The sequence below is a fragment of the Chenopodium quinoa genome, unplaced genomic scaffold (genome assembly GCF_001683475.1).
Source record: "Chenopodium quinoa cultivar QQ74 unplaced genomic scaffold, ASM168347v1, whole genome shotgun sequence".
In the NCBI taxonomy this organism is placed as follows: Eukaryota; Viridiplantae; Streptophyta; class Magnoliopsida; order Caryophyllales; family Amaranthaceae; genus Chenopodium; species Chenopodium quinoa.
Genome location: NW_018745000.1, coordinates 2,866,856 through 2,881,257, shown reverse-complemented (window position 1 = coordinate 2,881,257; position 14,402 = coordinate 2,866,856). Strand labels below are relative to the sequence as shown.

Genomic DNA, 14,402 nt, shown 5'->3' with positions numbered 1-14,402 from the left:
TTTTTATGTGGACCGGGTCCATACAAGATAGACTATAAAAATTAATAGACTACAAATTTTAGAGTGATAGAGAATAAACTGAAGTTTGAGATTAATAATCTTGAGCAAAGTTTGACAATTTGTCGTTTTAAATAAGAGCAAGTTTAGCCCCAAGTCTTAAGATTTGGGGTGACATCATCATTTCAGGTCTTAAGACTTATGCTTAAGACTTTTTCCATTTTTCTTCAAAAATCAAGATTCAACTTAAGACTTGAGATTGGGACCCACTACTCTCACCTCACTTTTATTTTTATTATCCTTTTTTTTTTCTTACACTTTTCTACATATAATATGTCAAATATTTAAGTTTTAGGGCTAAAGTGATAAATTTTTGTAAGTCTTAGTGAGTCTTAACAAGAATTTGATGACATCATTTTTCATGGGGATCACCAAATATGATGTCACATTCAAGTGTTAAGACTTGGGGCTAAACTTGATCTAAGCTAGTTTTCCCTAAAATAAATCCACTCAAAAATAGAGGAAACAGAAAAACATTTCCAGTAGAAAAAGGGCAAAAACCGAAGTAAATTTCTAGTCAGAGTCCAATCACACCACTGACTACGCTCAAAACTGGAGAAAGAAGAAGAGGGACTGACTGTATTTTCTCCCTCCCTCTTCTCTTCTACTTCACATTTTCCCAACCTTGAAAATCACTCTACAACCAACAAAACAACAAACAACCTTCTTCATCAACAACCATCAACATTCAAACAATTCACAATCACAATTCATTCTACAATTTAATTCAAATTTTCACTTTCGAAAAAGATAAATGAGTGAGGAAATTAAACCACCAATAGAAACTGGGAAACCTGCAGCCGAAGATCGGAAACCGCCATTGATGGGGGCTGGTAAGCGGATCATTATTAAAAACGCGGATATGGCTGATGACATGCAGAAAGAAGCTCTCGACATTGCAATTGCTGTACTATCTCACTCTCCTCTGTTGGAATTTGTATAATGTCTCTTCCGATCTTTGGATGAGCAAATTTTGTGTTGATTTGTTTTGTTTTGTTGGTTTAGGTATTGATGATTTTAAGTTGGTAATTTTGAGTTCTGTGGGATTTTTGTTTGTTGTGATTTTGATTTGTAGGCATTTGAGAAGGTTAATGTTGAGAAAGATGTAGCGGAGAGTATTAAGAAGGAGTTTGATAAGAAACATGGACCTACTTGGCACTGCATTGTTGGTCGCAATTTTGGTAAATTTCTCTTTCTTAGCCTTATTTTATTTTATTATTTTCTTTTTTTAATATGATTGCAAGCTTTTAATATGATTGTCTGGGTTTAGGGTTGGATTTTGATTGTAGGAGACGTTGTAACGATATTCTCATTATAGATGAGAGTATAGTATGTCCTTACTAGTTTTGATTTTTCAACTAAATCAAATGTTGTTAATCTGGACTAGTGGTTGAGTGGTGGTAATTGACAATTGTTTACTCGCATTACCTGGTTAGAGGTTGGTTACATGATGCTGTTTGGTGTGTTGTCACTAGAGCAACGATTAGAGGGGCTGGGTAGGGGTGCTTGGGCATAATAGATGATGGTTGACTTGTAAACTGGCATCTCAAATTGTGGTACATTTTAATCCTTATTTAGCAACCTTATGAAATTGCGTCATCAAATGTTTCATTGAACATTATGTGTCTACTCTTCTTTAAATATGGAACTTTGATTGGGCATTCCTAATTCACTTACAAAAGTTAAGGTTTTATCACTGTTGGAAGTACCGTACTGCTTGAAAGGATGGAATTAAACAATTTTGAATTACATTGGTAGACAAACTTGACGCATTAACATACGGAGTGTATTTTGTTTCCTCCAGTATTTAGCATATTATCACCCTCCTGTTACTCTAGGCCTGAGTGGAGAGACATTTCATGAAAAATTCCACATTCTATTTATAGCATAAATTATGTGAAATCAATATGAGTATTAGATACGGATGTTCTCAAAATGTATGAAGGTGATTAGATTACTATATGCGGTCAGAATACTGCCTTGTTTAGTTTTCTTTAAGAAGGCTTTGATTGTGTTTTCTCTTGTTTAGTTGTCTAAAAGAAGACTGTGATTGTGTTTTCTATCCTCTTGGCGTAAAAATTGACAGTATACAAGTTACTGTGCTTTATTTGTTGACCTATTCCAGTCCTTCAATCTTTATGGCTCTTGGGATCTTAGACAGTTTCACCTGAAGGTCTAGTATGGCGCTGTTCTCTATCTGTCTATAATTATAATAGAAACTGACTAAACAGCTTTATGAAGTTTAAGATTCTGAATAATTGACCAAATGGAAAACAATAGAAAGACCTAAAGCAAAAACCTGACTTGAAGCTGCGTATTAAATAAAATAATGTGAGGATTATCATTAAGATATCTGTATGTTCTTATTTTAAGTTGGATATTGGCTATTTTGGTACGAGGGTAATTGGATGGTAAAGGACGCTTGACGTGCAAGAAAGCTTGTAGGCTTAATCTTAGTCCAATTAGGATCAGACATATGTTTCTAATGTTTTATAAGGAGTCCTACACGATTATACTAGTCCCTTAAGGATTTAATTTTACGTGTAGGAATATATATATATATATATATATATAGGGGGAGGCTCTCGTGAGAAATTTTCTTATCTGAGAATTTTTCTTATGTGAGAACACTCTTTATGTTCTAAATTTTTACTCGTATGTTCTAAATTTTAAATCTGATGCTCTAAACTTTTCCTTAGGTGTTCTAAATTAAATCAAATGTTCAAATTTAGTACTCACATGTTCTAAACCATATATTAGTTAAGTTTAATATCATAAATTTTAAATAACTTGTTCCAAAATTTTAACTTATATGTTCTAAATTTTAAAATGTGTGTTCTAAGATTTTTAATTATATGTTCCAAATTTTAAAGTGTATGTTCTATTTTTTTATTCGTATGTTTTAAATTTTTTACTCACACTTTCTATATTCTATATCAGTTTGTTCTAAATTTTTATTCACATGTTCATAATCTTAAACAGATGTTCTAAATTTTACTCATATGTTTAAAATTTCATAAAGTAGATTTTATAAATTTTTAATCACTTGTTCTAATTCTTAAATCAAATGTTCTAAACATATTACTCAGATGTTCTAAATTATTAATCAGATGTTCTAAATTTTAATTTCAGACACATGTTCTAAATTTTTACTCGTATGTTCTAAACTTTTACCCACATGTTCTAAATTTAAAATCAGTTCTCATATAAGTATGAATTCTCACATATGAACCTATTCTCACCGGATCCCTCCCCTATATATATATATATACATATATATATATATACATATATATATATATACATATATATATATATATACACATTTTATCATTGCTAGGAGTCTAAGTCTAGTTACCAGGTTATTTTTTATGGTAATAAGGATTCTTTGTTAGATTATTCTAGAATTTATATTGCCTATATAAAAGGGGACTTAGGTTGTAACGATTTATTGTTAGTAGAGTAAATTGAGTTTTCATAAGGACATGTAATCTTGTGAAATGCGTGTTCATGAGTTTATTCTCCTCAAATTGGTAGCTTAAGCAATTTTGTTCCCTAGTTTAGTTGATCTGTGAGAGGCTTATTCATATCATTAACCTGAAACATGCAATCATTGATGAATTTTGGTCAAGGATCATGTTCAAATTAGGTAAATTTAATGAATTCCCAACAGATATGGATTGTGGATATGAGAAGAAAAAATGTGCATATACCAGTATTATTTTCAGAAATGTGACTGCTTATCATCCTATACATGGGCAGTTCTCACATGAGATATTATAACTTTTTCCATCCTCTTTTTTTAAATGGCATTCAACTTGTCTTTTGGAGCTAAAGTTTGAAACAAGGGAGAAGTTAATTGTTATAAAGAAAGAACAAAAAACAAGGCGGTGAATAACTTACTCTCATCTTTGCAGAATCTACATCTGCTAAGGTAGTCGATATTTCATTTGTCTAAAAATCTCATTGGGATCTTTTCCTTGGTTCCTCCCTAATGAAGTGATGTCTTTTAACTTCTAATAGCCTTTGAAAAGAAAAAAGAGGGAAATTCCACAAGGTGCCCCTTAATTTTTGTTTAGTGATTTTTTTTTTCCCTATAATATATAGTGACCTCCTAGTTTTCTTAACTCTACTTAGTGCATTAATTGTCATTTAATGGCTATTCATGCCTCTATCTAACTTTAATGATTAAAAAGATTCCTACCCTTAACAAAAGCTCTTTATCGTCCCTCAAGCCACCACCCCATTCTTCTCTCTACTTAGTTAAAACCGTTGTTGATGAAGACATCATCATTTGGCAAGTCTATTGGATGACCTCTTAAGCGCCCACCATCATTTCTCTCTTTCTAAATCAAAGTTTATCAAGAGTTATTCATCATAGGAAGATCGTGAACATCGGTTTTAGATTTTTAGGGCAAATCTCTGCCATTAAAAACATCATTATGCCCTTGATCCTATTGTCATTCACAGTGTTTTGATTACTTTTGAGTGAAAGGGGTTGGTTTATCCGGGTGTTGGGCTTGGTTTAAGGGGGTGGAGGTGGTTTTTGAGGGTGGTGCAAAGGGGGTAGTGTAAGCTAGACAATGGTGATGGTGGCTGAACGGTGGTTGAGTAAAAAATGGGGTGGTTTTGATGGCTTAGGTGGTGGTGGTGTCTGCTAAACAGTGGTGGTTTTGGTGGCTAGGTGGTGGTGTGGTGTTACTAAAGTCTGGGCTAGTAATTGCATTCATTAAGGTTAAACAATGAGCCATAAAATCGTTCCACCTTTTTTTTTCCCTTCGATGAAGTTCAGCAAACTAGGAGGTCATTGTATATTGTGGTAAAAATAAGTTCCACCTAATGTAAAATGCTAACACTAATAGCCACTATGTAAAATTCCAAATAAAAAACTTTGAGGTTTAAATTTCTTTTAAAGAGCAATACTATTTTTTCTTCATTATATTCTTTGTTTAGTTGACCCCACTTATGGGATTAAGGCTTTAATTGATTAATTGATCGATTGATATTCTTTGTTTAGTTTGTGAGTGTGTAGCCAAGGCACATATGTAGAGAATGAGATAATTAATTGGAAATAACTGCGAGAAGAAAAGTGGTCAAGAATAGCACTATTTTATGTGGGAGGTATTCTTTGTTAAAAGGCAAAAAATTGAAGGACGACAAACCATGTACGTCCATTGTTTGATAATTAAGAGATTACAAGAACTCTAAATTATTAGGGATGAATACTACAATCACCAAGACAAGTGGAAAGGGAGATTGTGTGTAGTATAAACAATGGAGGGGTGTGTATGATTCTCAAACGATGCCCAACATCTCTCATATATGTTGTTGTGTATAACGTGGATGAGATGTGTAAACAAATCTACACATGCTCTTTAAGTTGTTGCATCATTAAGGAAGTCTCATGAGCATACACCATTCTTGGTAGCTTTCCTATTTTTTGTTACCATGTTAGAATTATCTAGCAACCTTTGGGAAAGATAATTCCTTTTGTGCACTTAGTCACACTGTCTTAGTAATATATACCTCGAGACAAATTGCTTATGTATTCTTCGTATGAAACTTAAGGGTGCAACCCCCCCCCCCACCCCCCCTCCCCCTACACACACCATATTTAGGTGTAAGAAAAGACACTTGAACTCTTTTGATGAGTATGTAACGCAGTTGAATGATGAATCCATCATACATGACATTCTTGAGATTCTTCATCAAAGACTTCTTTAATGATACAACATTATGGTTGTGAATGTGTAGTAGAAGCAACAAGATAGAGACTAATTAGAATAAATTGGGGATAAATGAGGTAAGAGAGTTAATCAAGAAAGACAAACAATTTATCATGGAAAAAATCTACATATAGTGGTAAATTAGGAGAGTATAAAAACACTAAAATACTAAAGTGAGTAATATATTAACAACTCTCATCATTAAACTCACCTAGGATAAGTATAAAGAAAGGATAGTGGACGAGTAAATTAGGTGAAAACTACACAAAGAGGGCGGGCTAATATGTAGGGTGACATGTAGTATAAGTATGGGTTCTTTTGTGCATGCTTGTGACTGAAAGTCAAACACCAAAATCTAAAGTTGTAGATGGTGCAGAAAAAATTAGCTAGAAAATTGTTGAAATTTCTTTCATCATTCTTGTAGAATTAATGTTCTAGAATTCCCAGGAGCTGCTGCTTCTAGTTGCTTCCAATGCAAGTAGTCTCTAGAAAGATCAAGAAGCTTGCGTAATAAAAACTTGTAGATAATATTTGAGAAATTAGGTGCAACCAATAATCTTGCTTGATTTATAGAAAACATACACTTTAGTTAATTAAACCTACACAAGCCTATAAAATTTTGGCCACACCATTGTTAGGACAGTGTGGTTTAAATTCCATTAAGACTAATTAATTATTTTAATGTTGTTGGATAATTCTAAATTATGGAAGTTACTACAAAGGTTGTATGATTATGAGACTAATAGTGTATGCTTATGAGAAATCTAGAGTTATGCCGCAAAGTAAAGAGCATGTGTGTATCTTTTTCTACACACTTTATCCATCAATCATCATCATACTTCAAATTAAAATATACGATATTAGGTATCATTTGGGAGTAATCTACCATAGTGATCCTTTGAGTTTTTGTTCAAGTTTCTCTACCGCACATAATCATGTTATTCTATATACTCTTGTAATAGTGAGAGTTATTATTGTTTTATCACCCATAATAATTTACGGATAATTTACTCTCTTATTTTTCATGTAATGGATTCACATGTGCTTGTTGTGCGTGGATTTTTTGCACTCACATGAGGAATTCATCCACATAAAATTTTGTGTTTTTTTTTTTTTAATTACTTTTCTTGCCTCATTAATTGAATTATTCGCAATTAATTCTTTTCAATCTTTACATCTTTTGTTTCTGCCACACATTTACAACCCTAACAAGTGGGGTTCGAGCTAAGGATGGTTAGAGTGTTTACATAATTAAAGACATTTTTGTTGGTAAAGTTTGAGTTTGATAAGTTTGATGCAAGATCAATTTAGATAGAGTCCAAATGAAGGTGGTTCTCAAACCAAGCACTTGGTGGCAAGGAGAAAGTCATGAACTATGATGATTAATGAGCAATGAGAAGTGTTGGATGAGTAAGCACTTTCTATGAACAAAATATGTTTACCTAAGGAGGTTATAGGTTTTATGTGAGGATATACACACATCACTTAGTTATGGGTGTCCCTACATGACTAAAACTAAAAGTATGCACTTACAAATTTCTTCTTAAGGAAAGGCTTTATTCAATTCAAATAGCCAAAGGTATTTTTTCCAAAACATCTCAATGAATTCAATTATTATTATATACCTTGAAAACTTAGATGATGATGAGGATAAAGCCAAGTTATTAATTGGCTCCTTATTGTCTCCTATAAACATTTGAAGGAAATTATGCTTTATGGTAGCAATGATTCTTTGTTTATATAACTCTCAAAAGGACCTTAAAGGTCATTCCAATTATTAAGGTGAAGGATTAAATGTTGTAGGGAGATCAAACAATAAAAGAACTGCCCAAAAATTGGTTCATATCTAATGGAATCGATCAAAATTTATGCCAATATTGTAACAGGCATGGGCACAAATGCATCTTGTTCCCAATTGTTTGAAGAAAAAACGAGAAGAAATGTAAGAGAACTCCAGAAACTGATGATGGTGACATAAAATATGATTTTCCATATTTATTCTCAGAAGGATTGCTTATTGATTATGTGTCTGTAAAATATAGATTTATTCAATGGGCAACGAGTCATGTTGCAAAGTTCATGACATTATTTTAGTTCGGATCAAAACACAGGATGTTAAAATCAGGACTTTATCTAACATGTTTTTGATTTGAAGCAGACCATCATCTCTTTCGGCACTCTTGATTTTAAAACTTGCAATTATTTTTACTCGGGTGGAGTACTTAAAGTCTTCAATGGTGCTCATAAAATTATGAAAAAAGTTGCAAATATTTTGAGGTTTCATTTGACGAGTACACATAAAATTTTGTCCAAGGTTTAGACTGTTGGGTATTGCCCAAATTTTGTAAGCCTAATGTCTTGTGCAGTGTATGTATTTATGTAATCTTAAAAGCTATCACTCTAGCTCTCTAAAATTATCTACAAGCTTGTACCAAGCAAGCTAGAACTTTCTAGAGGTTACTTAAATTCAGAAGCAATGACTCCTGAGATTTCTTCAATATTATAGCTGTAAGAATGCTTAAGTGATACTATATTTATACAGACACACTATGGTCATGCACACAAGAAATCAAACTCATACAATGGTTCTTCCTTCATTTTAGCCACGTATACAATCCAAGTATTTTACTAGTCCACTATTCTTTCTTTTTACTTCACCTGCATAAGGTTATATTTATAACAGTTAGAGTTATTAGTGTACTTAATCTGATATTTTAGGGTTCTTGTTCTCTCCAATTTTCATATAGTTGATTTTCGATTGCTTGTCGTCCGTGAGTTTTTGGCCTTAATTTGAGGATTTTTTCCACATAAATTGTGTGTCCTTGATCACTTCTCTAGTTTGAGTTGTCTCATTTATTACCATATAATTCTTCTTGATATTTACATCTTTGTTTCCACTATGCACTCAAAACCCTAACATTTTAAAATCGTTGTCTCACTTGCATCACGCTTTAACTTATAAGGTACATTGAGAATCCTTGGAAATGGCTGCATTGGATCTTCAGAATTGTGTATGCTGTATTCCAGCCTTGCTCATAATCTGAAAACATAGATCATGAGGTGTTGGTCACCTTCAATTTCCAACAATGATGGCTTGTTCCTCCCCCCCCCCCCCCCCTCCCCCCCACCACACACAATCCCCTTCCTTTTTTCCAGTTAGATAAATCCATTATTTACCTGAATACTACTCTGGTGAAATTTAATCGTTTATTGTAGTGTGCAGTAGACTGGCTTTCTGAACTGCCTTTTCTCCTGTCTACCAATTTTGTGCCACACCAATTAGACTATCAGTTGGATATTCTTGGTAATTAGGAGTGCACAATATAAGATGGGGGCATGATATTAAACAATTAATCTGTTGTGGAGACATTTATTGAACTTTCTTCAATTTGCTTTCTGGAATGCTAAGTTCATAGGTGTACGATTTCTCTAAACCATGATTTACGCTTTGTTTGGATAGCAATGAAGGAAGGGAAGGGAAAAAGGAGGAAGGGAAGGGGAGGTGAGCTCCATTTTCCTTCCAAATGTCTTCAATATTTGAGGGATTAAGCATATTAAAGAGAGAGGGAAAATGGATCCCTCCCTCTCCTTCCCCTTCCTTCCCCTAATCCTTTACCCAAACAAGAGAATTTGTCCCCCTCCCTTTCACTTCTCTTCTTTTCCTTCCATTTCTTTCTATCCAATCAAAGTGTTAGTGTTTTTGAGTTCAATTATGCCGGGTTAAGTTTCGAACATTAGATCGGGATTTTCCCCTCCTTTTTTTTTTTTTTTTTTTTTTTTGTTTTTTGTGGTTTAAGGTGCACGGTTAGGGGCCAAGGTTTAATTTTAGCAAACTATTCTTTGGCCATTTGTGTTGGAAGAATAAACAACAGTATTAAAGATTATAACACTCATATGACTCATATGGCTGTGATTTAGTATGTCTACCCATGTTGGACTAAAGTGGCTGGCTTAATATAGTGGTATTTGAAATGGGCATTGTTGGCTTCTGGTATTCTGTGGGACATGTGGTGAGCTGTGTTACTACAAATCTTCATTCCAACCTAGTATCAGTCCTGGATACATTATTTGGTTTATCTCTTAGTAACTTTAGGTTTAATGATATCTATGACATCCCTGAAATTAGCAAGTCTGATCAATGACAATCTTTGACCCAAGTTTTGGTATTTATAGCCTGGTTAATTGACGCATCCTACCTAGTTCTTAGCTCTTGCCATGTTATTAATTAAAATGGAATTAATTTAGATGTTCTTTTGGTTAAATATGTAAAGTTTTTAGTCATTGACTCCTTGGTTTTAAAAAGCACGCCTCACTCCGGAAATGGGCTTTAGCTAGGTGAGGCTCAGTCACCTACGGAAGGCGCGCGCCTCGTGCGCCTCAAAGTGCCTTTGGTAAGGTGCGCTTTTGCGCCTGAAGGAAAATAACTAAGATTTAAGTTATAAATTGAAGAATGATGGACATTTTTTCAAATTCAGACTACCTTAGCTTTTAATATATCATTACTTTTTTTTTTGAGGAAATAATATATCATTACTTAATATATTATGAATCTTTTGAATTGGTATTAAGTACTATCAAAGTAAAAAATAATTTGAAATAAATATATAAATACATGCGCCTTGCATACAAAAGGCGCACGCCTTCGCTTTGCGCCTCGCACCTAGGCTGCAAGGAACATTTGCGCCTTGGTGTGCCTTGCGCTTTTTAAAACTAAGATTGACTCATGGGGGCTATAGAAATGGACATATGTATGACTGGGATGGAAAATGTTTCAATATCTTATTTGGATAGTAGTTCAGTCATTGAGAACTTTGCTTATTTTCTCATCATCACTGTAATAGACTATTAATCTGAAGCCAAGAATTAAATTGACTGTACCAGAATGGTGATATCTGACTCCATATTATCTTCTTGCCAATTGCATCTCTAGTTTTCTTCTATGAAAAGTAAGGTCATATAGACTTGAAAGATATATGTTTATAGATGCTTGCATGACGATATTGAGGATAAAAACATGAAATTGCTTTTGTGTCTTTCTGACTTCTAGACAGAATTGTGGCACAACATACCATCTAGAGTCATTGACAGAATCAAATGAGGTGCTTAGGGACATTGAGAAGCATTGTGCTACAGTTTTTTGGTAGCCTACACAGATTACAAGTCAAATTTTTATTGTCAAGTCATCATACTAGTTTTAACATGCTTTAGTTATCAGTGTTGCAGAGTATACACTCTGCTATTATTAAACAATTTTAATTTCTAACTTTCAATTTATAGATATATACTTTCTTGAAATCATTTTTGTTTCATTTGGCCAGTTATAAAGGCAATCATGCTTGGTGTATGTGTACACTCCTTATAATGTAAAATTGGCATTTGGCTATATATTATCTCATTGGTATTCTAGATAGAATGGAATTAGGAAACTATGCTTTGAATCGAGACAAAGCATATCCTGACAACTGGTGTGACGGTGGGATGATGAAAAGCTATCTCTTGCTGTCTTGCATTACTCAGCTGCAAATTTATCATTTCAGCTCTTGAACTGTATTGTGGTGGCTGCAAAAGGAAAATAACCATCAACAACAATATCAGATCGCATAATCACAAAGAAAAATTGCAATCTAGAAGACTTTTCTACAACTCATACTTTGACCTACTTCGTACTTTTGTGAGCTTTCTGCTTAAATTAAACTTTTCTCCCCCTTGTATCAGTTTCTTTTTCTCTTATTTTCTCTTTTCTTTTTGGATGGGAAGATAAATGTTTTCTGGTGCTGTGAAGTGTCAAAATATATGCTCTGTAATTGGCTGAAAGGGCTTTCGACGATACAAGATAGCGGATATAATCTATATCTTAGGGACTTTGTTACTTTTATTGATCTCAACATCTTAATATGCAATTTTATGTTTTGTGGTGCTGTGAATGGTCAAAATATATGCTCTGTAATTGGCTGAAAGGGCTATTGACGATACAAGATAGCGGATGGAATCTATATCTTACGGTCTTTGTTGCTTCCTTTTAATGATCTCAACATCTTAATATGCAACTTTTAGGGAGTATCGTCCATTTTAATGAGAAGTGTGAGTATTGTTACAATAGGAAGGCAGCAAAAGTATGCAAATTCCTCTAGCACAAAGTGTTTCTAATATATTACTTAAGGAACATCTTGCTTCCATTTTTTGAGCCTCATGAGTAGGTTCAAATGCCGAATGAAGAATAGACATATCAATAGGTCAAAATCTGGCCATTTGGTGACTTTTGTGGCTCTCTCACCTTGTTTTTGTTTTAGTTCAAAGGCTTGATTCTCTTCACTTTATTAAGGTGTCCTGGTCTGAAATTTTGAAATTCTGGTTTGTTTTTTATTTAATGTCTGAATTTTGTCTAGTCTGGTTTAAATTTATTTGGTACAATGGGAATACGATGAAGAAAACATAGCCAAAACAATGATACTTGTTGAATTACTGCTGTTTTTTATTTATTTACATTTATTTTACTCCTCTGTTGGGGATTAGAGTTGGGTTTCCGGGGGGGTGGGGAGTATGTTGTTGAATATCTATAAGCCTTAAGGACTTGCAGTAACATTTCCGGCTGTAGAACTGACCCTAGTTTACAGCCTCTGATAATCCTCACTAGGTCAGAAACGTGAATTTTAATCTCAATTTCTTGGGGTGTCCTGGAACCTCTGTCTTGTTAAAATTTAGGAGAAATCCTTCAATGAACAGTAGTTGTGGTTATTCTACAAAATTCATCAAGATGTATTGCTCTTTTGTTTGTGCAAATCAGTTTGATGAATATTACTATATTATGATGTTATTTTGTGATATCTGCAAACTATTCTCATTAAGTTTAGAGTGGGAGAGCTCTCTTTAAATCTGGTGATGATTGGCATGTACCAACTAGCATAGTGATATTGTTTGGGAACATGGGATTTTGCTGTAAAATTTTTTATGTTTATCTTCTATATCAGTTTTTTAATTTTTCTGTCTTTTACTTTTGAAACAGGTTCATATGTTACTCATGAGACGAACCATTTTATTTACTTCTATTTGGATCAGAAGGCTGTATTGCTATTCAAATCTGGTTGATGACGCCAAGGATTTCTTTTGAGGGTGATGCTATTAGATGAAGATCTGTGACACCATGGCGCTGTGTTATATATGTTGACGATCTCCTTTATGTATTACCATTGAAACCCTAGCATGAAGTGTCTTAGGAAAACATCCTTATGCTTGTACATTTTACTCCCTGAATCATGCCTTTGTTTATTCTTAACTAGGATTTGAAAAACCGGACTAATTTTTAATTGTTAGCTATTTCTCGCTGGATAGTTGTTGAGCTTGATGCTTTATTGTATTTCCAGATTCTTGAATATTGATTAAATGCAGAGGTCTATCGTGGCTCCATTAGCAAGTCAGCGATTTCAACAATGAACATAAATTCTGTTTGATTATTGCATTGTTGCATGACTTGCATCTTTGATGGCCTCAATTGCTTTTGAAATCTTAAACTTGATAAATGATTAGATTGTGACACCAATTTAGGAGCAGTGTGCCATATCCACGACTGGTAACTAACTTGACATCCTATTTCCTTGTCTGCAGAAGGGGGGAAAAGACGGAGGTGGGAAATGGGGCAAAGCAGAGTAGGGGCAACTTTACCTTAAAACTCGTACCCGTGGCGACTACACTTTTTATACCCATCCCCACCCCATTAACATCTAAACCTCCCTCCATCCATCCCTGCCCCACTGGGCGGGGATGGGATAGGTCTCCAATTTACCCCGATCCACTGCCATCCCTATAAAATATTGTACATGACTCAATTTTGGTCTTTTGCGTGCTAAAACTTTGTTTCATTCTTAACCAAAATGGTATCAAAATGATGCCTTGCAATACTTGGGATAGTGGTGGCTACGAGTTTGTTGATGAGGGGTATTCATCTAGACTACTAACTTCCCTTCAAGCCTATGAGGACGTTGTCTAATCTAGTTTGGGGGGATTTCTTGTTTACAGAGACTTTGTCCTCTCCTTTTCTTTTTATTTTCTTAAGTATGCTTAGTCTAGATTTTATGCTTTATTAGCTTAGGCAAGATGTATTACTTTTAAGAATATAATTCATAGCTTTCATAGGATATGCTTCTAATAAAAGAAAAAAAAAAAATCTAAATATACGTTTTCTGTTTGAAATATTTGTGTGGATATCCATTATCTTCCTTTTATCATCCACAATATTCTAGATTTAGGGTTTTTTTTTGTTATCTAAGCAAAACCTACTTATATTGTATGTATATATACCCCCACTCTATGGAATAATATAGACTGGTCCATTCTCTTCCCAATTTCTCTCATGTTCCCTTTATTTTACAACACGTTATCAACACCAAGCTCTAAGCCACCAAAAACCAACCCTTAAATAATTCCTTTGAATGCTCAAACTTATGTTCCAATTTATTCAATAATCGTGTCACAATAATCGGTCGAGCTTATTATTGTTTTGTGGTATTAATCTAAATATAATACAATTTTGGGATGATTAAATTGGTTTTAACTTCTTCACGCTAAGCTCCTGGAGGATGTGGAGTCCATGAGTGGTGAGAATCTTCAATCTTATTAAATACA

General features: G+C 33.9%; 1 protein-coding gene across 1 annotated transcript; it reads left to right on the top strand.

The window, feature by feature from the left end:
* Nucleotides 1-535: 535 nt before the first annotated feature.
* On the top strand, nt 536-13,211 carry LOC110707498 (dynein light chain 1, cytoplasmic-like). The gene is made up of 3 exons (XM_021885510.1): nt 536-964; nt 1,133-1,238; nt 12,787-13,211. Exons 1-3 carry the CDS (start codon nt 812-814, stop codon nt 12,867-12,869), a joined length of 342 nt encoding a protein of 113 aa, XP_021741202.1. The 5' UTR covers nt 536-811; the 3' UTR covers nt 12,870-13,211.
* Nucleotides 13,212-14,402: the final 1,191 nt, after the last annotated feature.